General features: G+C 49.3%; 2 protein-coding genes across 2 annotated transcripts; one reads left to right on the top strand and one right to left on the bottom strand.

The window, feature by feature from the left end:
* Positions 1 to 312: 312 nt before the first annotated feature.
* Positions 313 to 13,045, bottom strand: USP39 (ubiquitin specific peptidase 39). The gene is made up of 13 exons (XM_066639616.1): positions 12,756 to 13,045; positions 11,181 to 11,250; positions 9,515 to 9,609; positions 9,061 to 9,197; positions 7,960 to 8,112; positions 6,861 to 7,086; positions 6,050 to 6,127; positions 5,418 to 5,485; positions 4,110 to 4,298; positions 3,392 to 3,534; positions 2,010 to 2,145; positions 1,342 to 1,428; positions 313 to 757 (listed from the first exon to the last, which is right to left on the bottom strand). Exons 1-13 carry the CDS (start codon positions 13,000 to 13,002, stop codon positions 707 to 709), a joined length of 1,680 nt encoding a protein of 559 aa, XP_066495713.1. The 5' UTR covers positions 13,003 to 13,045; the 3' UTR covers positions 313 to 706.
* Positions 13,046 to 15,887: 2,842 nt separating this feature from the next.
* Positions 15,888 to 21,204, top strand: C11H2orf68 (chromosome 11 C2orf68 homolog). Its single transcript, XM_066639617.1, has 4 exons — positions 15,888 to 16,005; positions 17,719 to 17,834; positions 18,511 to 18,656; positions 20,105 to 21,204. The coding sequence occupies exons 1-4, from the start codon at positions 15,893 to 15,895 to the stop codon at positions 20,225 to 20,227; spliced, it is 498 nt and encodes a 165-aa protein (XP_066495714.1). The 5' UTR covers positions 15,888 to 15,892; the 3' UTR covers positions 20,228 to 21,204.
* The last annotated feature ends 3,488 nt before the right edge of the window (positions 21,205 to 24,692 follow it).

Genomic DNA, 24,692 nt, shown 5'->3' with positions numbered 1-24,692 from the left:
CTACCAGGCACACTCCAAGCACACTCTTGTCCCTGGTTGATGCACACTGGTGCCTCGCTGACTAGCTCTGCTGCTGCCAGTCCGTCACCCAAAGACAAATACAAAAATGAGAGGGCTTGCAAAATGTGAGCAACTCCTCTCCCTGACTCACCACTTCAAGTTTCAGACACCCAGGTCTGCCATGCTGTCATGGAAAATTCTTGGCACAAAACTGCACCCAGTTTGAGAGGAATTCTCTGGGTTGCTGCAGGATCAACTGTTGAATGCCTGCACTTGTCAGCCATATTCTTTTCTCAGAAAAGACAGCCAATATACAAAACAAAGTACAAACATTTAATGCACACACACATGGAAACACAAGTGTCCAACCCAACACATGGGAAAAGAGTCTCTCCCTGCCTCCAGGTTTCTTGAACTGACTTCTCCACCAACTAAGCCTCTAAGAGGATGAAATGTGCGGGGTGGGGGGTTCTGAGCTTCCACCCCATGAGCTCTTCTCAGATTGCAGAGACTGAAAGTGGCAACAGGCCAGGAGTCTCCCCCAGAAGACAGGAGAGCCAGAAGAGGCTTTGGAAGGGGCGATGACCTGGCAGGACCCAGACTCCAAGGATTGCTTCTTTGCAACCTCCATCTCGCAGGAGAGAGCTGGGGCCAATCACAGCTTCCTGTGCTCTCACTACCCTTTGGGGACTTCCACCTTGCCTTTTCATGCCCCTTGCTGGTTGGTCTCTTCTTCATTGTCTCGCCTCTTCCAGATCTACAGAAATAAAAAAAACCAAAGCCTGTGAGCTGCCTTTCTGGCTGCATGTGTGACTGCACTGAAAACCCATTCTCCTCCATCAAGATGAATTATTCACATCACACACACAGTCTGTTGAATTGGCCACACCTTATCCCAACACTGAACTTGGCAAAGCTTGGGCAAAATTCAGACAGGGAGCCCAAGGGGCTGTTGCCACTGGCAGGCAGTCATCGCTTACACTGGCATCCTGCCTGTCCCCTGGAATCCCGAGAGCCAGTGTGGCAGGCATGATGGACTGGAACCAGGAAGACCCAGGTCTGGATCCTGCTCAGCCACAAGACTCCCAGGTGGCCTTGGCCCTGCCATTCTCAGTCTAACCTCCCTCACAGGGTTGTTGTGGGATATGGGGAGGGGGAGCCAAGCACATCCCCTGAACTCTTTAAAAGGACAAAGGGCAGGGCAGGAACAAGAAAATAAATGAGAAACTCAGGGCCTTCTGATGCTCAAGGGCAGGGAAGCTCCTTAGACCTTCCCCAGCAGTGTGTCCTCACTGGGTACGGAGGTTCCTGGTGGATATTGCCCCAGTGCTCAAGACTCACCTGAATGTATGCCTCTGAGAGTGTGATCATCTGGGGGAGGATGTCTGTCACCTGCAAGTCTTGCAGTTCATACCACTTGCCTGTGCCCTGCAGGTCATGAGGAAGGGGGAGAGGTCAAGACATGGGAAAGCTGCACCTGATGATGAACCAGCAAGGAGAACACACTTGGCAGAAGGGGTCACTCTGGCTGGGGCTGAGGCCCAGGCCCATATCAGGGAGGCCAAGTGGCAGCAAGGCCCAAAAAGCAGCACAACGTAGCTACCAGGATGTTGGACGTAGCTACTACGACGTAGCTCCAACAGTGACCTGAGTTTCCCTCCCAAACTTTCTGTCACCATCTTTGGAGTTTTTCTCTTGTGTCCTTCCTAGCTTCTAGTTACCCACATCCAAAGCCCAGCCTTCTCTGGAAGATGAGCAGAACTGGCAGAGGGTACCACCGAGCTGTGAATGTGAGCAAGTCCAAAAAACAGAAGTCCCTCCTGGAACCCTGAGACCTGCCCCCCAGTCCATGACAAGTGGGAAGCAAGTATGTCCCTCAAGTGCTGAAGCTGCAAGGGAGAGCACAACTCCTCTGAAATCTGAGAGTGCTTCAGTGCCACTCCACATCACAGCAGGCAACACACACACACACACACACACAGGAAAGAGCTCCCCCCGCCAGGACTCACATGGTGCAAGACGTGAATCCTGTAAGCCCCCTCTGCTGGCTTCCCATCATGCACGATGTTCGCAATGAGGTCATAAGTTGTGTTCTTGTGCACGGCCTGCACTTCTTCCGACAAGTATTCCCGGAGATCCACATTCCTGCAGTAGAGGAGAAGACAACAGTCAAGAGGCCAGTTTTGCTTCACACCCATAAGACGATATAGGCTTCTGTATAAGTGATTTCCAATCGCTACTTATACAAAGGAAAAAGAGAGAGGCACCTCCTCTCTACAGATTCCAGAACCAATATTCCTATCCAAGGGTCAATATGGACTGGGTGTCAGAAAAAGAAATCTAATGGGAGGGACTGAAGAGCTCTCTCAGGGATGCTCTTTTAGGCTCCTGGAGATATTCCAGAGCCCACACCCAGAAGTCAAGACCCTGCTGGCAACTACAGTTACTTAGAGACCTCTGTCAGCAACTCATTCTTCAAGAGTCACTCTGAGGATGGGATGGAAGGATTGCGAGCCAGCTGCCTTCTCCGCCCGCCATCTCCACAAGCTAAAAGCACATGCTGTTACCACAGCCCTGACTCTTATTTCTAAGGCAACAGGCAGTTGCAAGAAGGGGAGGAGGAAACTGGTTCCCTGGGGAGAGAGATTTGGTCTTCAGCTATCTTGTTGTTGATCCCTGTGGTGAATGAGACTTGCTTCCCTGGCATGAAGAATCCCCGGGTTGCTGCCAGGTACGCCTGCCCGCCCCCATCTGCTACTGCTGCCATTTTCCAGGCCAGGGAATAAAAGTGGAACATGCTGTAAAAGTGCTACATGTTACAGCAGCAATTTTCAACATTTTTCTTCTCGTGGTATGCTGACCTCTGTGGTCTTTGCCTCTTGTGATGTCACTTCCAGCTTCCAGGAGACTCTTCTGGGTTCTGCAGCTCTGTTTCTGGGGCAAATGATTGTCTGGCAGAACCAGCAGAGGAAGAGGGTCAGAAAATTTGAGACTACAGAGAGTAGCCCTAGAAACAGAGCAGCAGAAACCAGAAGAGGTTTTCAGCCATTTTCAACTGCTGTACGCCAAACTCCTGCAACACACTGCAGACTTTTCTTGCACACCAGTTGAAAGTCACTGAATTACAGCCTCAGCAGCACAGTTCCCATGTGAAAAGTCAGTCTGAAGATCCATATCAATGTCACTTTCACTCCCAAAGTTCAGAAAAATGCTGGCAGCCAGTCAGCAGGTGCCCTCAGGTAGAAGAGAACAGGAGGCTAACACCCACCTGGCCATGGCACTCTTGCCCATCTCTCTTCTTGCCCCGGACGGACCTTCAAGTGCACAAGGAGCCCCACCCAACCAGACCCAGGAGGCAGAGCCCCATCGTGTGGAGAACAGTGGTACATACGTGATTGGGAAATTCACAATGGTGGGGTTCTTCTCCACAAAGAAATTGTTCTTGGTGAACCTCTTGATGCAGAAGATGAGGTAAGGAGGCAGCTTGGTGAGTTGGAAGCGCTTGAGGAAGTTCTCCTTGTAGGTTTTGTATTCCTGAAGGAGAAAGCAACACCTGGAGACGGATTTCAACAGGAATTGGAGGCCAGTTCATGCAGTGCCAGAACAGCAATGATGGGTCTTATGACATCTAGCACAGCCAAACTGTCCTCTTTCAGCCATGAACAGCCAATCATTTGAGTCAAGAACTAAAGCACTAAAGGCTGTCCCTGGAGAAGAACTCCAGCTGAGAATTCTAGCACCAGAGGCTAGGAGCAGACAGAGGCTTCTGCTGCAACAACCCACGCTGCTGCCTTTGTGTTCTCTCCCTAAGTTCAAAGGGGTTCCATCAGCCAGTGGGCACCAGAAGCCAGTGGCACAGGCATGGCAGGCCAGTGGCTCAGCTCTGGTCAACACTGCTGCTCCTCTCCCTGCAAGACGACCAGATACTCTGAGCATGTCTCTGCCCTTGAGACGGCAATCAGAGCACCGCTTGAACACTGAGAAAATGGGGACAGGGAAGATTTGGTCTGGCCAAAGGTGGGCCGCTTCCTTCAACCATCAAAGCAACACAAAGTCAAGTCTGATTCGATTCCCTCTAGCCCTGTATGGGAAAGACAAGACAGCATTACCTTCTCCATGATGCCGTTGAACTTGGCCAGGATGTTGAAAAGCGGCACCTGAGGAATGATGAGTTGCTCCTTCTCATCCTTGTATAAGGGGGCTGTGGGGAGGTCCAGGGTCAAGTACATGAAGGTAGACTCCACCATCTTCTCCTGGTACTCATTGTTCTGGAGCAGCTGCTCTTTCTCCTCTGCAGGCTGAAAGAGAAAGACGACTGTGAGCAAATCCAAGTGAGCAAGTCCTGGGGTAGACACAGCCGGCCTGAACACCAGACTGCAAGTTCCGCCCACCCCTCAGGTCTCTAGGAAGGAAGGAAGGAAGGAAGGGGTGTGCTTTGTGCCTTTGACAGATGCTTGCTGGGAGTCCCTGCAAGCCAGGTCACAGATACCGTATTTGGCTGCCTAAGAACACAGTATGAGTTTGGTTCTCCTGCTTTCTCTCTCAGAATATTTCTAACCTAAATGAGTGGTGGAAGAAAGCAAAGGAGCCATTTTGAAGAGGTCAGGAGGGGCTCTGGGAAGTGCCTGACTCCCCCAACCCCTTTGGAGCTTGAAACCTTCTAAGGCCCAGGGTGTCTGTGTATGCAAAACTCCGCCCGGCTTTCTGAGAGGGGTCTCCCTCTGATCCCCAAACACTGCTTCATAGAAAGTCCTTCAGTAAAAACTGTGGCAACTAGGATCTGCTGCTACTAAAGAAGCAAACACTCAATGTTCGTGAAGTAGCCCAAGAACCCTCTCCACTTCTTAACAAGCAGTGCAAGTGTGTTCCTTTACCCACAATTGCTATCAGGTGGGAATTCGACTCAGGGCACTAGGTGGTGAGGGAGACTATCCTCTGAACGCTGGAGTCCAACAGAGCAGAGACCTGAACAAACACTGCGCTGGCAAGCAGTTCCCTCTTCACTCAGACTTTTTTGGTTCTGCTATTGTGGAATCTTTTGATCCACTTGTTTTTAGTTCTGCTAGCCTTCTGATGAGAAGCCCTACTGAGGCCATCAACACAAGTCATCTGGAGATCAAGGAGGGAGCTCTCCCCTAAAAAGGAGACTGCTTCCTGACCCCAGAGGAAGGGGCCTAGAGTTTATCCCAAAGATAGCTATTCTCCCTTCAAGAAAAGTCAAGAAGAATTGCTCATGTCATCCATATGTTGTTTCTTAAATTGTATACATAAAAGGAAAGATTTTTTCTGATTTATGTGTCTCTTATGTCACCAACGAAATGCTTTCCTGCAGCAGCAGACAGCGCAAGAACATTTTCTCACCCACACCTTTTTCACTCCCTTACAGGCAAGATCACAAGCCATGCCAGGAAAATTACCAGATCGGGGTGTGGCAACTTCTTGGTGAATATCCGCATGGAGCCTTGGAAAACGTCTGTCACAATAGCTGCAAAATGACACAGCACACACAAAATGTTAATTAAGTATTCATTCGCTTGGTTCCCTCCCTTCCTCTAATTCCAAAAGTGCTTGACTGGGTTTTTCCCCCCTTGTAACCACTAGAGTTGTATTCTGCTGCTTAGGTGCTGCCCATGCTATGGACTCTGAGGGAGCCCTGGACACCATTCCTGCATGGGTTGCTGTTTCAACTTTACAAGTGGAGTGGTAGCTGCCTGGCACTGGAGCAAAAAGCACTGCATGAATAGCCATCTTGCCAGCACCAGAGGACTGGCAAGCTCCCTCCCTGCTAGATGGGACTTCCTCTTGTCCTGCTTCTACACAAGTCCTGGCAGAACAGCCAATTTACCCCTAGACAAGAGGGCACCCCGGAAAGAGGGCCCTTCCTAACAGAAGCTCATTTACAGAGTACAGTTCAGAGGGAGCTCAGGGGAAATGAATTAGCCCTGCCAACTGAACTGCAGCTGCAGTGCTGCAAAACCACAAGAGGGCATCAGGGTTCAATACACAGCGCCAGGCACACCAATGGCATGATGATGATAAATCATCTCACTTTTCTTCTTCTTCTTTGTTCCACCAAGAGCTGAGTGCAGGGCATTTAGGAACCAGGAAAGGAAGTCAACCCCATCACCTGCAACCAAGGAGAAGACAGAGATTATGAGTGAAAGTAAGCAACAAAGCCAAAATGCAAACTGCACTAAGGAGGCTCTGGCTTCTACAATAAAAACGGAAGCCTCCCTCCCACCATGGCTGTGCCTTGCCTTTGAGTTCCAGGTGCTGAGAAGCGAAGGCTATTTGCTTATATGCTCTCCCTCTGGGCTTTCTGGGTGCATCTGCTCAACTATTATGGGAAACAGGGTACAGGATTAGGCAGGCCCTCTCTAATGGAATCCTGCAGGACTCCCCTTCCAGAGTAGGCACTCACAGGTCCAAGACCAAGACAGCAATCACTCAGCCTATTATTTATTTGTTTAATAAGTAAACAGGTCCAAGACCAAGAAAGCAATCACTCAGTCTATTATTTATTTGTTTAATAAGTAAACGTGACAGCCTGGAGAAGAATTTGCAGTTTCAGATTCTTGTATCTGCCATTTCCTCATTTCTAAGCCTTCAGAACCTACTTGCAACCCATCACAGGAACAAGGGTGGCGAGAAACTTATTTAGAAAGTTGTAACACTTCCTCTTGTTACAAAATACACAGCACACCACCCAAAGCTCCATGAAGGACAGGCAGGACAAAAACAGGACAAGTCCACCCAGATTCTGGTTTAGTGCACTGCCTATTATGGGCAGAACCAAGTTGTAGCACAAGCGTTAAGCCTGCTGCTTCTGGCACAGTCTCTCCGCCACCTTCAAGGCCCACCTTGCTTGGTGATTTGGAAGTTCTTCTTGCTGCAGAGCACCACAGCCTGCAGCATTTCATGGGGAGAAACATGAGCCTTGAAATTCCGGGGATTCCATAGCTTCCTCATCAGCTCCCCAAACCTCTGAACCAGTAGAAACATTATGTCTCCCGGGGGGCGCTTGATGTTCTTGTAATTCTCCTCCTCCAAGAAATAGTTCCGCAGGGGCGGGACGTTGGACAGTGCCTAGGGAGCAGCAGCAATTTAAAGAACTAGCACTATGTCAATCGCTCAGATCAATATGCAACCATCATCATTCTGTCTCTGCTCAGCTTTGGTGTCTCACGCCAAACCTAGGATCAGGTCCCCAAAGCTCTGTTTTACCAACAGCATGTCTAAAATATGAACAAAATGACTAGTCCAGTCTTTCCCAAAGTGTGGGTCATGAGCCCATGCAAGGTGGGCTGAAGGCTGGGACTGTCTGCTCACGCTTGCATCTGAATGGCTCCAAAGCAGAACCATTCTGGAAGCATTTGGCAACCCTGGAGGTTTCTTATGGGTCACGCCAGGTTGGTGACCCACTCTACTGGCCTCCATGGGCTTCAGAATGGCCCAAAGAAGCCTCAGAAAACCACTACCGGTTTGCTTCCGAAAACTGGAAGTGGCTCTTGGAGGTTTCCACAGGCCAATCTGAGGCACCCGGAGGTCAGTAGAGTGGGCTGTTGGCCCAGTGTGATCCAGAGGAGGCCTCCCTGGCACCACCAGGAGCATCACAAAGGAGGACAAGTGGGTTGCAGCGCTGTTAAGATTGAGGACTGCTGGACCAGTTAGCAAATCATAGCAATGAGTAAACAGAATAGCATCCAATATTGTTATCCGACTATTTTCCAACTGCAAGAAGGTTTCAATGAAAAGAGTAGAGAAAGTTTATAGGGCCTTGAGCATCAAAAGATTATTTTGCCTTCACAACAAGAAAGTCCAAGAAGCGCTTCCGTACTCAGAGAAAGTGTTAGCCAAGTATTAACTCGTGAGCTTGCAGAGAACAGGACATACTCCTGAGGTTATCACGAGCCCTGCCTAAGCACCCCAGCCTGGTCTACACTTAAGAAGCCATAGTACCTGGAGGATAGCGTTGGCATAGTCGTTTGCCTTGATGTTGTTGAGTCCCACAATGCCAGGCAGGTAGGTGGTGCCATCATAGGCCCGGGAGAGCTTGGCTTGCTTGTCCAGGTTGGAGATGTGCTGCTTAGTAAAGGTAGGCTTCAGCACGTACTGGAAAGGCAAGAGAGGAGAGAGTTAGCACAAGCTGCCCCTGCTGAAAGCTTTGCCCTGAACCAGTGTAGCAGCAGGAGCTCAGCTCAGGCATGCTTGTCCTCCCTGGCAAGCAACCTGCTACAATAAATACTAAGATGCAGCCCAATTTACAGATGAGTAAAGAGTTTCAAGCATCTTTTACAATTCATCATCCTGAAATATTTTCAAACGTAAGCACAACTATTACAAGATATTTTAAAAATGTCAGTTGCTACATGTAAGGTGTGGGATGAAGCACAGACCCTTCCAGCTTGAAAGCAAATTTAGCTCTAAGTTTCCAGCCCAGAGACGTGCATGGCAAGCACATTCCTGCAATACAGCAGAAACTGTCCTGAAGCTCAAGCGAAAGGAAGTAGCTCTGGGAAGCGGCTCTTTTTCTTTTAAGTCAGGGGTCTCCAAACCCTGGTCCGGGGGCCAGATGCAGCCCGCTGCAAGCTTCTATCCGGCCCACAGCAAACTTCTGGTCCCCTGCAAGCCTCTGGTCCTGCAAGCTGTGCTCCAGTCACATCTGGAGGGTGTTCTGAGGGCCAGGGAGGTCATGCACCTCCCCTCAGAATGCCTTCTAAAGGCCTAAATGCATCACTTCCTGATTATCCTTAAAAACCAGAAGTGATGTTTTAGGGCCATCTGAAGGCCTTATGCTTCCTGAGATTTCCTAATGTATTTATTTAAATTTTATATTTAAATTTTATTTATTTTTCCAGCCCACTACACCATGCCAGATATTTGAAGTGGCCCTCTGGCCAAAAAATTTAGCGACCCCTGCTTTAAGTCAAAGTCCCCACACAGCATGTTGGATGAACATTCAGGGGCTTAAAGGACAAGAGCCACAGCCCTGAGCAGCACACTGGCTGTCTGTCTGTCCCCCACGTCTCTCCCTAATTCTGCACCAGGAATGCCACATACAGTGATATCCTCAAGAGAAGAGTCAATGATCTCATAGTTGTCTGGCAAACAGTAGAACTTCAGGGTATGAAGATTGAGGAAAACGTGGTGGCTGAACTGGACGCTGTGAATATATGCATGGGACTTTAAGCCCCGACCTATGGAGAAGAAAGGAGACAGAAAACATGGGGAATCCAAGAACTTTGCAAAATTTCTTTCTTAGCAGCTTAATTTCTCTGAAAAGATTTTAATATATATAATAATCTACAAGCATTTTCCCCCCCCCATATCTGTGGGTCCCATATCTGTGGTTTCACTTACCTACAGCTCACAAATTTCCTCTCACTGCACAGATGACTTATCTTTGTCTGATTGCAGCCCTGCTATTGCTGCTGTCTCTGTCCTGGACCTTTATGAAAACCCTGCCACTGAGCAACAATCTCCCTCTAAGAACAAAACTTAGTGGCAAACTCACCTTGGAAATATTTCCCACACACAAGACAGGCGTAGACGTTGATATGCGAGAGCGAAATTGAACACAGCTTCTCAAAGTCAAAGTCCAGAACGCTCCTACAAGAGCAGAAGATCAGAAGAGTCACTGCTACTGTTCAGCCTGTAACTGACATGCAAGGGGGAGGGCCACCCTTTTCTGCATGGGTAGCAGAGGGGACTCTCTTGACAGCCCGTCCCTAACCATATTCACATGAAAGCAAGTCCCATTTATTGCAGCAAGACTGGCTGCCAAGCACATAAACCAAGAACGGCACATTTGGAGGAGTGGAAGTCTCCCAAATCTAGAGATTGTCAACTGGTGTACCACAAAAGGTGAGCCATGAGGGTTTGGAGCACAGCGTTTAAAATTGCTGAAAAACTCTTCCAAGTTCTGTGGCTAAAGGGCGAAGCCAGCAGAGGAAGAGAGACAATTTGTTACTACAGACATTTGCCCTAGAGTTGCAGAACCCAAAAGAGTCTCCCGAAAGCCGGAAGTGACATCACAAGAGGTGAATACCTGAGATCAGTGTACGTTGTGAGAAAAAACACATTGACAATTGCTGCCACTCACAGGTGGCATCAAGGGATAACCAGGCCAGACTTGCGGCTGCTTTCTCTCACCCTCCCCATCTGCAAATGAGCTTCCTCGAGACAACCCATTTGGAAGTGGGAAGAGCAAGAGGAGGAGACAAAAACAGAGCAAGTTACTCTGTCATCAGCTCCATGGGTACAGACAGATACACACTTCCCTCATCAACATGAAGGACAAAGAAGCTCAGCCGCTGCCTTTCACCACTCATGGCCAACAAGTGGACATGCTCTTTCTACTGTATCCAGGAAATAATCTGCCCATCTCCAATGTAGAGATGCTCCTGGACTCAGAGCTGCCCCTGAACTTTCAATGATCACTGTGGCTAGAAGCACCATTTGCCAACTGTGGCTGGTTCACCAGCTGCAGACCAACCTAAACGATGGCACTCCAGTTTCAGTTATCCACACCTAGTTGCATCCAGATCAAACAACCATGACACACATTTTGTGAGGCTGCTTCCAAGAATGGTTTGGAAGCCCCAGGTGGTCCAAAATCTGGTAGCCAGAATATTATGGCCAGGAGCTGCAGGGTGCATAATCCTCCCACTCTGTGCCAGCACAACTGCACACGAAAACATTTCCAAGCCTAAATTAAAGTGCTGGCTCTGGCTTTTAAAGCCCAGATAGCCTGCGATTGGATCACCTTAAGGTGGTTCCACTCCCATGTGAACCACACCATTCATTAATAAGAAACCACCAATGTAACTTGGGCAACAGGACTTCTCTGTAAGTTTAGATTATTTCTGGTCCGCACACGTTTCCACCTTCTCCACAATTTAAAATGTTTTACTTCAAGAACAAATGGAAGGATTTTCCCACAGCCTTAGAATGGCAAAGATTGCACATCATTATTCAAGCAGGGTGAAAGCTGGTCTGAATTTACTTCCCACTATTAACAACATGCTTTTTCAGTTCCTGCACATGTGTCTTTTCTACAACATCATAGCTTACTACTTGTCCCTCCTCTCTCCATTCATTACTATACTGTAAACTGCTTTGTGAACTTTTTTTGTTGAAAAGTGGTTTATATAAATACTGTTAATTACGACAATACTTACTTGTTAATGGTATCCAAGTATGGGCAGTGCCTGCTCCGTCGGTCCTCTGGATCAAATCGGCCATACTTCACTGAAACAGGAGAACAGATGAGAAAAGTGAGATGAGTTCTCTAGCACCAAAGAATAAGCAAGCACATAGAACTATCTGTCCTCCCAGAAGTGTTCAGATGTTAAGACTATCAAAAATTTCACTTTAGTGCAGCAAAAAGAATTCCCTGCATTTATCAAGTTTTTAGTTGCTTCGGAAGCAGGAATCCAACAGAAGCACACAAACTGATATGCAAGAATTTAAGAGCACCTAAACCAAATACAGCACTCACAGGCACAACAGCATAAACTGTTGAACCCCTCTGCATATTTGCAGAAAAAAAGCAGCCAGAGTTCCTCTGAAGCAACAATTTTCAACCACTGTGCTGTGGCACACTGGTGTGCCACAGTTGGTCTACAGGTGTGTTGCAGAAGTTTGAGGGAGGGTCATTTATCAGTAGACCTGTTGGCGGGATGTGAGTCCCCACCAGCAGCAAGGTGTGACGTGCCACAGGCCACAAAACCGATGGTGTGCCTTGACAATTTTAGTGTCTTGTCAGTGTGCCATGAGATGAAAAGTTTGAAAATCATTGCTCTAACGGTCTGGGACTGTTTCCTTTGCTGGAACTTGCACTGCCTGTTGCCTTCACTCGCTCCATATGGGAAGAAAAGATGCACTTCCAGAATCCATCATTCACTATCTGTCTTCAGAAGTTTGTATTCAGAGGCAGGCTGCTCTGACTATAGCTATTTCTGTTAGAACCATATAAATAAGACCACACTAGTGTTCTGGGTAGGGAGGCAGAGTCTCCCCTCTGGAGTCCTTTGAAAAGTGCCGTTGCCACCATGTGAGGTGAGGCACAGCCTCCCTACTGGAGTCCTTCAAGAAGCACCACCGCCATGTGAGTGGAATCCTTTGAAAAGCACCGCCATCATGTGAGGTGAGGTAGAGCCTCCCCACCAAAGTCCTTTGAAAAACACTGTTGCCATGTGAGGGGAAGAAGAGCACCACTGCCATGTGAGGTGAGGCAGGTGAGGCAGAGCCTCCCCACCAGAGTCCTTTGAAAAGCACAGCTGCTGCCATGCGAGGTGAGGCAGAACCTCCTCAGCAGAGCCCTTCAAAAAGCAAAGCTGCTGCAGTGCGAGGTGAGGCAGGGCCTCCCTACCAGAGTCCTTCGAAAAGTGCCGTCGCCATGTGAGGCACTCAAGCACTCTCATCCCATGCGCGAAGCGAAATGAAGCGCATGGGATGAGAGTGCTTGAGCACCTCACACGACGACGGCACTTTTTGAAGGACTCCGGTGGGGAGGCTCTGCCTCACCTTGCACAGCGGCAGCTGTGCTTCTCACAGCAGCTAGGCAGGCTCTTCCCCCCCAGCGACCAAGCAAGATGCCTGCCCCCAGTCTGCCCCCCACCTGAGCCCCCCGACCCCACTTCTGCCCGGCCACAGATGGACACAATGGATCCCTGATGCGCGTGTGCAGGCTGGCTTCAAGCCCCGCACTCCTGTGGCAGGGAGTTCTGCAGGTCCAGGCGCCAAGCACGCACCGGTGGGCCCGTCCTCCTCCTCCTCCTCCTCCTCCTCGTCCTCCTGCGGCTCCCGCTTGACCCGGAGCGGCTCCTCCTCCTCGGGCTCCCGCTTCACCCGCACCGGCTCCGCCGCCCGGCTCCGGGAGCCTCGGGGGGGGCCGCCTCCTGCCCTCTCCTCGCCCGGCTCCTGCTTGATGCGGGCGGCGAGCGAGCCCCGCGGGGGCAACTGCCGCGAGTCCCGCTCCCGTTTCACTCGCCCGGACATCCCCACGGACGTGTCTCCGAAACACTGCGCATGCGCCAGAGCAGCTTTTCCCGAGGCGCGCCTTTCTGTGACGTCGGCGCAAAAGCGACTCCAGCAAGGGGCGGGTGAGCGGCAGGCTGACGCGCATGCACACAAGGGTGAAGCCCGGGCTCTGGCTGGAGCAGGCTGGACGCGCCTGCTCCAGCCAGTCAGTGGACGCGCATGCGCAGAAGGGTAAAGTCAGGCTCTGCCTGGAGCCCTGCAAAAGAGCCTGAGCAAGGAGCGCAGCTGCCGCCCAGTGGCGTAGCTTGAGGGGGGCAAAGCACTGAGGCCGCAACTCCAGCCACATTTACCTGGGAGTAGGACAATTGTCTGCAATGAGATTTACTTCTGAGTAGACTTGCACAGAGGCCACTGCAGCAAATGGCATAGCTAGAGGGGGGCAAAGCACTGAGGCTGGAATCCTATCCACTATCCACACTTACCGGGGAGTAAGACAATTGACTACAGTGAGACTTACTTCTGAGTAGACATGCACAGAGGCCATTCCAGCCAGTGGCATAGCTAGAGAGGGGTGCAAAGCATTGAGGCTGGAATGCTTGGAGTAAGGCAATTGACTATTATGAGATTACTTCTTAGTAGACATGCATAGAGGTAACAGACATTATCTCAAGAGGCTACTTGGTACATTCCCCTGGGGGCTGGGATAAGAATAGGCCCTCAGTTTGGCTGTACTTGTCGTAAGAGGCGACTAAACAGCCACCGGGTAGATGGGACTCTAGCCTGGGAAGGCAGCTCATCTGAGAGAAGGAAAACTCTGATCCCAAACCTCCACTGCCTTGTGGCTACATCCAGTTATGGAAAAGGCTTCAGGAGTCAACCTCGAGGCAAAATCCGGAGCCGGAGTCCCTGAGGCAGTTCGTGGCTGAACACAGTCACGTTCTGGCAACTCCTGCGACGCCGCTGGAACCAAACCTCTGCCTTTCCATTGGACAATTTCAGCAACGTGGAGAGGGGGGATTTGCTGCATGGGTAACAGCCTATCCTCCATACCTACTTTACCCGGGCTTCGCACACTGGAGAGGACACTCTGTTTCAGAACCACCATTCAGAGCATGACACCATAGTCTTCCGAGACTGAAGGATGCCAACATGACTTGGTACAGGGATGCTGCCTGGTGACTCCAGGGCTTGGATTACAAACACAATCTCAGAGCTGCTGGGCTTGGGCAGTGCTGGCCCCAGGCTATGTGAGACCTGAAGTGGCATGCCAAAGCCTGCCTTACCTGGGAGTAAGGAAATTGACTATAATGAGACTTACTTCTGAGTAGGCATGCCTAGGATTTCAGCTCAAAGTCTTGCACAGAGCCTTCCCTCCAGCATGCAAGTAGCCCCTCCCCTTTGGTTTATTCCCAGGTAAGTGTGGACAGGATTGCAGCCAGTGCAAAGCTAGACAGGATGCAAAGCACTAAGGCTGCAATCCTATCCACACTTACCTGGATGTAAGCCAATTTTCTTTAATGAGACTTACTTCTAAGTACACATACTTAGTAAGGATTGGACTGAAAGTCTTGCTTGGAACCTCCCTGTGGCATGCAAGCAGCCCTTTCCCTTTGGCTTACTTCCAGGTAAGTGTGGATAGGATTGCGGCCTATTAGCATAGCTGTAGCGGGTTGCACTAAGGCTGCAATTCTGGAGGAAAAGCCCATTGCAGGTGACAGGCCATGATGGGTTTGGGCAACCTCCTGGTTTTAGAAGTAGGCCATATCTGAGGGCACCGGGATGCAGGTCTCTTGTTGTGTGTTATCTGAGGCATCTGGTGGGTTGCTCTGGGATGCAGGAAGCTGAACTGGATGGGCTTTGCCCTGACCCAGCAGGGCTCTTCTGATGTTCTTGTCACTGTTCTCCGCTGCACAATTAGTACCATCTTTCCCAACCTTTTTCTTTCTTGCCAAGCAGCTGGGGAGGAGTGCTGAAGACTCATCTGGGTGTGTCGGGAGAGTTAGAACAGACAAAAGAAAGTATGTCTTTACCCAGTGTAGGATCAATGGAACTCCTTGCCACAGGATGTGATGATGGCACTTGGCCTAGGTGCTTTTAAAAAGGGATGATGGGAGACAAGTCCTTCACAGATGACAAGCCATGATGGGTCTTGGTCTGTGCAACCTGGTTCTAGAAGTAGGCTGTCTCTGAATGCCAGATGCAAGGGAGGACTCCAGGATGCAGGTCTCTTGTTGAGTTATGTGCTCCTGTAGGTATCTGGTGGGCCACAGTGGGATGCAGGAAGCTGGACTAGGTGGGCCCCCTTAGGCCTGACCCAGCGGGACTCTTCCGATGTACTCTGCTGAGCTCTGCTGGCCCCCTTCCTGAGACTGCTTCCAGGTGCATAACAACGCAGGCTTGGGTTCAGGGGACATTGCTGCGGGCGGGTGTATGGACAGGGCTGCAGTGGAAGGTGCTCCAGCCTCCATGGGGAGGTCGTTGCAAGGGCTGTCATCCTGTCCACACTTTCCTGGGAGTAAGCCCCATTGACTGTAATGGGACTTACTTCTGAGTAGACATGCACAGGATGGGGTTCTGAGGCTACACTCCTGCCCGCACTTTCCTGGGAGTAAGCCCCATTGACTGTAATGGGACTTCTGAGTAGACATGCATAGGATGGGGTTCTGAGGCTACACTCCTGGGAGTAAGCCCCATTGACTATAGCGGGACTTACGTCTGAGGAGACATGCATGGTGCGCCCCGCCGCTTGAGCGCAGAAGATGAGTGCCGCCGAGCATGTGCAGAGCGCGCCTCCTTTGTGCTGCCACCCGGGGGGCCGAGCTTGGGCGCCGGCTGGCTGGGCGGGCTCCATCGGCGGCTCCTCCTCCCCGGGGCTTGGCCGGGCTTCGCCTTCCGGAGGCGGCCATCGATGGACGCGGCTGCGGAGCAGGGGAGCCCCGGCTGGGAGGGCTGCCGGCCCGGGGGGCGCCTCGACATGAGCCACGGCTTCGTGCGCCACATCCGACGCAACCAGATCGCCAGGTGCGCGCCGGACCCCTCGCGGCTGCTGCTGCCGCCGCCTCCCGCCCGCTGGCCCCTCTCGGCGAGCCCCGCGGAGGAGATGCTGCCCCCGTCCTGCTGGGGGAGCGCCTCGTCCTCTCCAGCGCAGCAGCCCCGCGAGGTCGGCCCTGTTGCACACGCGCGCTCTGCGAGTGGGGAGCTCCGGGGGGCGCCTGCAAGCCAAGCCCTGGAGCGCCGGGGAAGGGAGCGCGCTGGAGCTCCCCACCTCATCCACGTGTGCGCTGCGCGCTCAGGAGCAGTGGCGGAGCTGGAGGGGGGCAGAGCACGAAGTTTGGCAGGGAGCTTCACCGAGGCGTTCAAGCAGGTGGCCAGATGCGGTGGAGGACTGAGTGCCTATGCCTTTGACCGACGTATAGAAGAGGGAATTTGGGCAGGTGCAGCGCAACATGGAAGGGTTTAAGAAGCTGCACCTGCCCAAATTCCCTCTTCTATACGTTGCTTAAAGGTATAGGCACTCTGTCCTCCATTGGATCTGGTAACCGTGGTGTGCAAGGGGCCCTTTCCTTGCATATGTCTCTGTTTTGCTGTCCCCCACCCTTGCAGGCTGCAGCAAACTTAGTGCTTTGCCCCCCCCCCCGCTATGCCACTGCTCAGGAGGCTGATTGAGCATTAGGGACAAAGTGAGAGACTCTCACATGCTGAACCCAATTGGAGGGGAACTGCATTCCTGGCTCACTTTGCAGCACCTTCAAGAACTGGTTCCTGTAATTTTAAGGAAGGTTCCCCATTGACACCAGCAATTTCTCCATCATTGCTCTCTGTAAGTTTAAGATTAGGCAGCCCCAGGGTGACCAGATCCAATGGAGGACAGAGTTCCTCTACCTTTCTTTAACCATGATTAAAGGGAATTTGGGCAAGTGCAGCTTTTTAAACCCTTCCATGTTGAGTTGCACCTGCCCAAATTCCTACTTCTATACCATAGTTAAAGGCATAGGCACTCTGGGCCCAATCCTATCCAACTTTCCAGCACCGGTGCAGCTGCAAAGCAGCCCCGAGGTAAGGGAACAAATGTTCCCATATCTAGAGGAGGCCTCTGTGACTGCCTCCCCACCACAGGATGCAGTGCACACCCCATTGGCACAGCTGCACCAGCACTAGAAAATTGAATAGGATCAGGCCCTCTGTCCTCCATTGGATCTGGTCACCCTGGGCAGCCCACTTGTGGCCAAACCTCTGTTGGGTGTAGGGTGTAAAACCAAAAGTTTTTAGAAAAATATGAAATCGGGCAGGCAAACAGATCCTTTTGTCTTCCTGAGGACTGGTATAGCCTAGTGACCTAAGAGGCTGAGCTGTGAATCAGGACTTCCTTCCCATCCCTCTGCCCAGAATCCACGAGGTTGCCTTAGGCAAAGCCACTTCCTTTCTGCCTCAACATTCCAATCTGGGATATGGGGATAATAATCCTTGCCTGCCTTTCAGGGTTATTTCAAGGCTGACAACTAGAGATAATATGTAACAACAATAATTCTAATGCAAATAAGTTCCTTTTAATACTCCGGAATGCTGAATAGATGCTAAGGATTATTATCCTCTTATTATTATTATAATTCAAAATTCACACAGTTTTATGTGTGAATTTAGGAGGTTTCCAGAGTAGCAAACAAATCTTCCCAAACAGAACAATGCTTGAGTTGCATCCTTTCCAAAAGCTTTGCCCTCCCATTTCCTTTCCAGGGATGACTATGACAAGGAGATGAAGCAGGCTAAAGAAAAAGTGAAGAAGAGGCACACACCAGCCCCACCCCGGCCCAGGAAACCAGATCAGCAGGTCTATCACCCCCGCCGAAGAAGTGAGTTCAGGCCTCCAGATGTCCTACTTCTTGTGCTTCTGCTACTAAGTGGCAATTAAGCTCTTGTAGGAAACAAAGAGGGTGATGCTTTTTTCCAGAGCTGGACTAACTAGCACATTAAATACTCCCAGGAGGTATGTACTGCATGATATTGTACAGGCACCCCCCATGTCCATGGATCCCATACTAGTAGTTTCATTTATCCATGGTTCTCAAATCTCCTTGCCCCCCCCCACTCATGACTCACCCCACAGCTGCTAAAGAAAAGCTACAGGAGGTGCTAACAGGAAGTGCTCTCCACTTCCTGCTAGAGTTTTCACTGAAGTCTCCTGTAGCTTTCCTCTAGCATCTATGAGTCTAGCTTCTCAGTGTTTCCTTTCTGTCCAAAGCGAAATGAAGAAAAGTCATCCTTTTGAAAAGCATGCAAATGAAGAGAGGAGAGTCCTGAGCATTGGGGGGTGGGGGGGAATGTGAGTAGGGTTTGCTGCTATCCATGGTAGCTGCAGGAACTTATCCCCTGCAGATTCCAGGGGACACCTGTAGTGACCAAATTAGGATGGATGAGATTGAGGCAAGCAGTGTGGGCGCTTTTGCCTGTGACCCCCATATCTGTGTGAATACTAAGCAGTGGGAAAAACAGCCACTTCCTCCCAGGTACTTATTCTTTGCTTTTCAGGTAGAGCGGAAACCGCATCTGGTCTGGAATATGAGGGATCAAGCGAGAGCAGCTCCAGTACTGACCCAGACCCTTATGGACCGGCTCTCTTCTGCCTGGAATTCGAAGCTGACAGTGGCAAGATCACCTCAATTGTTGTACATCAGGTATGTGGCTGCCTGCGGCAATCAGGGGAGCCAGGGATCAAAGCCCCTTGCCATGGGAAGGAAACGTGATCTCTAGCTAGAATTCACAGGTGCCTATCAGAAATGAAGGTTTGAATGCTAAGGGAGTGGGTAAAAGGGGTTGCTTCCCCAAACAACTATTTTTGTTGCAATTAAGATCACTAATTCACTCCCATCTCAGTGGAGCTCCCAGGCCACACATTTGCCCAACTGTATTGTTCCAGTGTCGTCTGTATTGACCTACCTTTCTACAGATCTGGTTTGTGACAATTTTTCTGACTTTTCCTGTGATGGCTGCATCAGCCTGTCCAGTGTGAACTGGCAAAAGCAACATTGACACTGAGATGAGAGGCCCATGAAGTAGCTGGTGGTCTTGTTGACAGTTCCCTGCCTTTCTGCACTGCTTGTCCTAGTGGCACTGCCAGATCATACCAGGCTCTGTGGCCTCTTCCCCAACAACAAGTTCTGCTTTGCGTGTACTTGAAAATAATCCACTGCCTTGTTTCACGGAAGCATGTTTGGACTAATAAAATGGAGCAAATGGTGGAATGGGCCTGGTTGCAAAGATTTCAATCCCTAAATCTTTCTGCCATTTATTAAGAATATTTATATACCACTTTTCAACAAAAAAGTTCACAAAGTGGTAATTATCAGTTTTATTATAGACCAGGGCTGGCCAAACTTTCTTAATGCAAGAGCTATATATGATAAACTCCAGATGTCTGAGACCCACAGGAGAGATGTTTGTGAGTCGCAATATTTAAGAAACATTCAAATTCTGAAATATATTTACTCACCATGAACATTAAACTCATGTTTTAATTCAGTGGACTCTCAGATTATACCCAGCAAGTAATTATAAAGCTTGAAATTTTTTTGTTTACTTTTTATATTTATTGTGATGCAAAAGGGAGCTTAACCAACCTGTTTCTGCAAGTTGTATGTTATATGTCAAAGAGCCATGTGGCTTGCAAAGAGCCATGTGGTATGGCTACACCTGTTCAAGATCAACAAATAGCTATTTGTAGATGTTCCTTATGGGCCCCCTACTAAAAGTCTGGTGTAGTAAAATATCAAATTGAGCCAGTTCTCTTGTGTTTTTGCCTTCATGCCAGAACACATCTGCTCTGAAAACACTGCTACACAGTGACAAAGCACTTGGTGCTTTAGTCAACAAAAGCAAAATAAAGCAAAATTCAACAAAAAGGAAATAAAATTCAGAGCCAACATTTTAATTCCAGCTTATTGAAAAATGCCTTAGCAGTGCATAGGGGTCAAATGTGGAAAGGACGTGCACCTCTCCCTTTTCTTTCTAAGGATGAGTGAGCCACAATGTGTGAAAGACAGGAAAATTGATGGCAGGCTGAAGCATTCCCTGACGTTTTTCCCAGACATGTTTGTCTCCATTCTCTGTTTGTTTCTTCATGCAGGACCATGATCCAGAGGAGGTAGCAGAAAAAGTCAGTGCCCAGAACCAGTTGGAACCAGCTATGCGTGAGGCCCTGAGACGGCGGGTGCAGGAGGAATTGGAAAAGCGGCGAGTGAAACGCTGAGAGCCCAGCAGGGATGCCTTTGCTGTTTGCCTTGCTGGAAAATATTTTCTGAAAAAGAGGGAAAGGGAACTTGTCCCATCACAGGTGGTGTTGAAGCTTCACAGGGATCAGGGAGTTATTAGAACCCATAGCAGGCACAAGGGAGGACAGTCCTTTCCAATTTCTGCCTGCTCCTCCTTCCTAGTGGTGGTGAAGGCACAGTTGTCTGTGCCCTAAATGCATGATTGGAAGGAAAGGTGGCTACAGAAAGCAATTCTCAGTTGGGAACAGCCCGGGATTTTTTTGAAAGAGCTGCACAGAAAGAAGCAGTCCAGCTGAAACCTGGCCAGATGGCCCCTTATAGCCCTAGTCGTGGGCTCCTTCTTTCCTCTTAAGTCTTGGTAGCCCTCTTCTACTTCGACTTCTTTATTCTCTCTTGTGAGTAGCTGAACTGCCAGCTGTTATAGCTCTATGCTAGGTGAGTTCAGATCAAAGCAGGTGCTTCACAGTTTTATTTCACATAGCATCGCTGTGGATGAAAAGTGCCTGGACATCTCCAGTAGCAGTTGGAAAAGCGCTTGGCCACTTTCCCTAGTTTGCTTAGGAATATCACATAGGTGGACAGTTGTGCAGCTAGAATTCCCTAGATCAGTCATGCGGGGACTCTAGAGCACATTGGTAGAGGGCAAGAAGAACCACAAAGATTAGAGAGTTACCTGTTGGACTTGGTGGCAGTGAACCTAATGGCACTTGGTCCAGATCCACATTTGCCGCAACACATGTCTTTCTACAGGAATCCTGTTCCCAGATCTGTTGGTGGGATCTTCCTTCCCGAAATAAGGCTGCATTGGCTGACTTTAGCATTTTAGCACTGATGGAAAATGAGGCACTTGTGAGTGTTTAGGCGGACTTCAGCTGGGGTTTCGGGGGGCTGTTGTGTTGCATCGTTCTCACTGCTAACTGCTCTGAAAAATGTGCCACATGACTGTAAATAAATGCACGGAACTTGCTGCTTCCTTCTAGTTCTCGGCTGCAGCTAACAGCAGAATCCTGGAATTTGTGCTCTGTGTTTGTCTTTTGCCCCAGACTGCACAGATCTTTCTAGCTACCTATTGGATTCCTGACGTCGTCCTTTGTCCCTGTTATATTCCAGATATAATGGCATTCACACAATACCCAGCTTTCAACAATGTCAGCCTGACCAGTTTTGAAAGTAACCAGATGCTTATGCAGTTCATCTATCTGAATAATCCCAGATCTAAAATTTGACTGGTGGAAAATCACCTCCTCCAGACAAAGCCTAGTCTCATTGCTCAGGTTAGATGTACCTTGCTCATGAGGACAAGGCATGCAAACATACTGTTGCCACATGATAAGACTGGGAAATACAAATGTGATCTTGTATCTGCCTTATATTATTATTACTATTATTAACAGAATTTGTATACCACTTTTCAACAAAAAGTTCACAAAGCAGTTTACAGAGAGAATCAAATAACTTATATAACCCTGCATATAAGACAATGTGTCTAGATTTTTTAAAAAAGAGGAAGGAGCCATAGTTCAGTGTAAAGAACAGGCCTGACAATGTCTGGAGCTTCTAGTTAGGATTCTTGTAATATGTGTTGTGAAATATGCTTGCAAATCCATCTATGCTGAGAGGCCTTTCAGTCTGATCCTTGATTTTTGGAAGTCAGGAGCAAGTCCATTGTGTTCAGTGGGACTCAAGTAAAACCCTTTAAATTCTTACCCATGGAGTAATCCCCACTGGATACACTGACATTATTAAATGTTTCTAGCAAAAAACAGTTCACACAGTGGTTTATACAAGTAAAAAACCAAATGGTTTCAAAGGACCCCAGTCTTACCAAAACATGCAGAAAAGACACTAGCAAAAAGCACAAAAGATGCTTTGCAGAATATTGTGCCCAGTTTGGGACGCCATATTTTAAGAAGGACATTGATATGGTGGAGCCAGTTCATAGGAGGGCAACTAAGATGTACTTGATCGGGAAACAGTCCTTTTGAGACGCCATTAAAGGAGCCTGGTATGCTTAACCTGGAGAAGACTAACAGCCTAATCCTAAACTGCCTGGTGCCCAGAGGAGCAGCAGTGCCAAAATGGCTGCCACTGCATCCTGTGGGAGCTGTGGCAGGTGCCAGGGTGCAGGCCCTGCAGTGGGACTCCTCCAGTCTGCTCTGGCTATTTTGCCAGACCGGAGGAGCTCCGTGTTGGGCTTTCGAGTCCAACACAAAGCATTGGATCCGGCAGACCAGGGTCTACCAGTCACTGCCCCCCCATCCTGTTCCTCCCCTGCCTTCTCCCCCCCTCCACCTCAACAAACCTTACCACTGCCTGGAGGTCATCTCTTGCTCATGGAGGATGCTATAAATGTGCTTTATGGCAAGTTTGTGACACCCTGTGCCAGCAGTCCACTCATACTGCTGACACTAATGAGCTTAGGATTGGGCTCTTAGAGCTGTAACAGCCATCTTCCAAGTGTCTAAAGGGCTTCTTGCGGAAGGAGAGGACTTGCTCTCTGTCTCTTCCAAGGGCAGAACAGTGGTGCAGCTAAGGCATCTGCTACCCAGTGTCAAAGAAGATTTTGGAGCCTTCCCCTCAACAAAAATCAAATTTATTTAGGGCACAAGCCTAACAAGGTCTACTCAGAAGTAAAGTCCAATTTTGTTCAATGGGGCTTACGCTCAGGAAAGTGCGGTTAGGACTGCAGCCTAAGTAAATAAATATGTTTTCTGGCCATAACTTTTGATAGAATATGGATATTCTAATGCAGTTTGTTTCATTGCATTCTGCATTAAATTCCATTTCCAGTGACATATATGATGGTATTATTTGTACCTATCAAAGTTTTCACAATTTTGGCCACTAGTGTCAAGCTCAGCTTGTTGCCCCCCACCCCCAAAGCTTGCTGCACTGTGCAATTGCCACCCATACACCTAAGAACATAAGAACAGCCCCACTGGATCAGGCCATAGGCCCATCTAGTCCAGCTTCCCTGCATCTCACAGTGGCCCACCAAATGCCCCAGGGAGCACACCAGATAACAAGAGACCTGTATCCTGGTGCCCTCCCTTGCATTGGCATTCTGACATAGCCCATTTCTAAAATAGGAGGTTGCACATACGCATCATGGCTTGTAACCCGTAATGGATTTTTCCTCCAGAAACTTGTCCAATCCCCTTTTAAAGGCACCCAGCCCAGATGCCATCACCACATCCTGTGGCAAGGAGTTCCACAGACCAACCACATGCTGAGTAAATAAATATTTTCTTTTGTCTGTCCTAACTCTCCCAACACTCAGGTTTAGTGGATGCCCCCTGGTTCTGGTGTTGTGTGAGAATCTAAAGAGCATCTCTCTATCCACTCTATCCTTCCCGTGCATAATTTTGTATGTCTCGGTCATGTCCCCCCTCAGGCGCCTCTAGACTGAAGAGGCCCAAATACCGTAGCCTTTCCTCATAAGGAATGCCACTCATTAGCTTCGCCACTTAACTAGAATTGACAGGTTGAAACTACAGGGAAGTAGATATAGGCTGAACATGAGGAAGAATGTCCTGATTGCAAGAGCTCTCTAGCCCTTGGAACAGTCTGCCTCTGCCTTGTGCAGCTGAGGGAGATTTTCAAGCAGAGGCTGCATTGCCACCTGTTCAGGGATAGTGCCACTGACTAGATATGGAGGAGGCTTGGTGTGGTGGTTGAGCTGAAGGCTGCCTGAAGAATGCTAAGCAGGAGTGGTCCTGGTTGAGTTCAGAATGAGAGACTGGAAAAAGTTCACAATCTCCCCTAAGAAGGACAGAGCAAGGAGGAGTTGCTCTTGTGATCTGTGACTGTGAGAGAGTAACGGACTCACGGAGCATGGAGAGTCAGCTTCCAAGAAAGAAAGCAAAACAGCTTAGATGACCTGAAACTGCTCCTGCTGTAAGCTCAGAAGGCAGACCCAGATATCATCTGGAAGCGAAGGGCTCCATGAGTGTTCTTGCAAAAATCATTTGAAATAGATCAGTTTAGTCTGACTGTGAACCAAGGGGACAATCCTAACCAGGTCTACTCAGAAGTAAGTCCTATTTTATTCAGCGGGGCTTACTTTCAGGAAAGAGTGGTTAGGATTGCAGCCTCTCACACTGTGTTGTGAGCTCCCAAAGGCCTGGATGCCTCAAAAAGGGGATTGGACAGATTGACTGATGACCACCTGCCCTGCACCACTGACCACTGAATCCTCTGCTCCACCCCTGCCCTTTCTTGACCCTGCAAGTAATTTATCTGTGGAACTCCCTGCCACAGAATGTGCTGATGGCTCCTGAAAATCTGGATGCCTTGAAAAGGGGATTGGAGAGATTGACTGATGAGCATCCGCTCTGTGCAACTCCTTGCCACTGTATGTGCTGACACATGTGCACCAAAAAGTCCAGGAGCTGGAAATGGGATTCAAGAGGAGTGGGTGCCTTCCAGCTGTGGGCTGTGAAA

The sequence above is a fragment of the Tiliqua scincoides genome, chromosome 11, assembly GCF_035046505.1.
Source record: "Tiliqua scincoides isolate rTilSci1 chromosome 11, rTilSci1.hap2, whole genome shotgun sequence".
Taxonomy (NCBI): domain Eukaryota; kingdom Metazoa; phylum Chordata; class Lepidosauria; order Squamata; family Scincidae; genus Tiliqua; species Tiliqua scincoides.
Note: the sequence above shows the minus strand (reverse complement) of the source record. Positions and strands in the feature narration are given on the sequence as shown.

Coding starts and splice junctions, on each gene's coding strand:
- USP39 (XM_066639616.1), bottom strand. CDS start 13,002: ATGTCCGGGCGAGTGAAACGGGAGCGGGACTCGCGGCAGTTGCCCCCG. Junction 11,251..12,755: donor GGAGGAGGACGGGCCCACCG/GTGCGTGCTTGG, acceptor CTCCTGTTTCAG/TGAAGTATGGCCGATTTGAT. Junction 3,535..4,109: donor TCAACGGCATCATGGAGAAG/GTAATGCTGTCT, acceptor TTTCTCCTTCAG/GAATACAAAACCTACAAGGA.
- C11H2orf68 (XM_066639617.1), top strand. CDS start 15,893: ATGGACGCGGCTGCGGAGCAGGGGAGCCCCGGCTGGGAGGGCTGCCGG. Junction 17,835..18,510: donor CTATCACCCCCGCCGAAGAA/GTGAGTTCAGGC, acceptor TTTGCTTTTCAG/GTAGAGCGGAAACCGCATCT. Junction 18,657..20,104: donor CCTCAATTGTTGTACATCAG/GTATGTGGCTGC, acceptor TTCTTCATGCAG/GACCATGATCCAGAGGAGGT.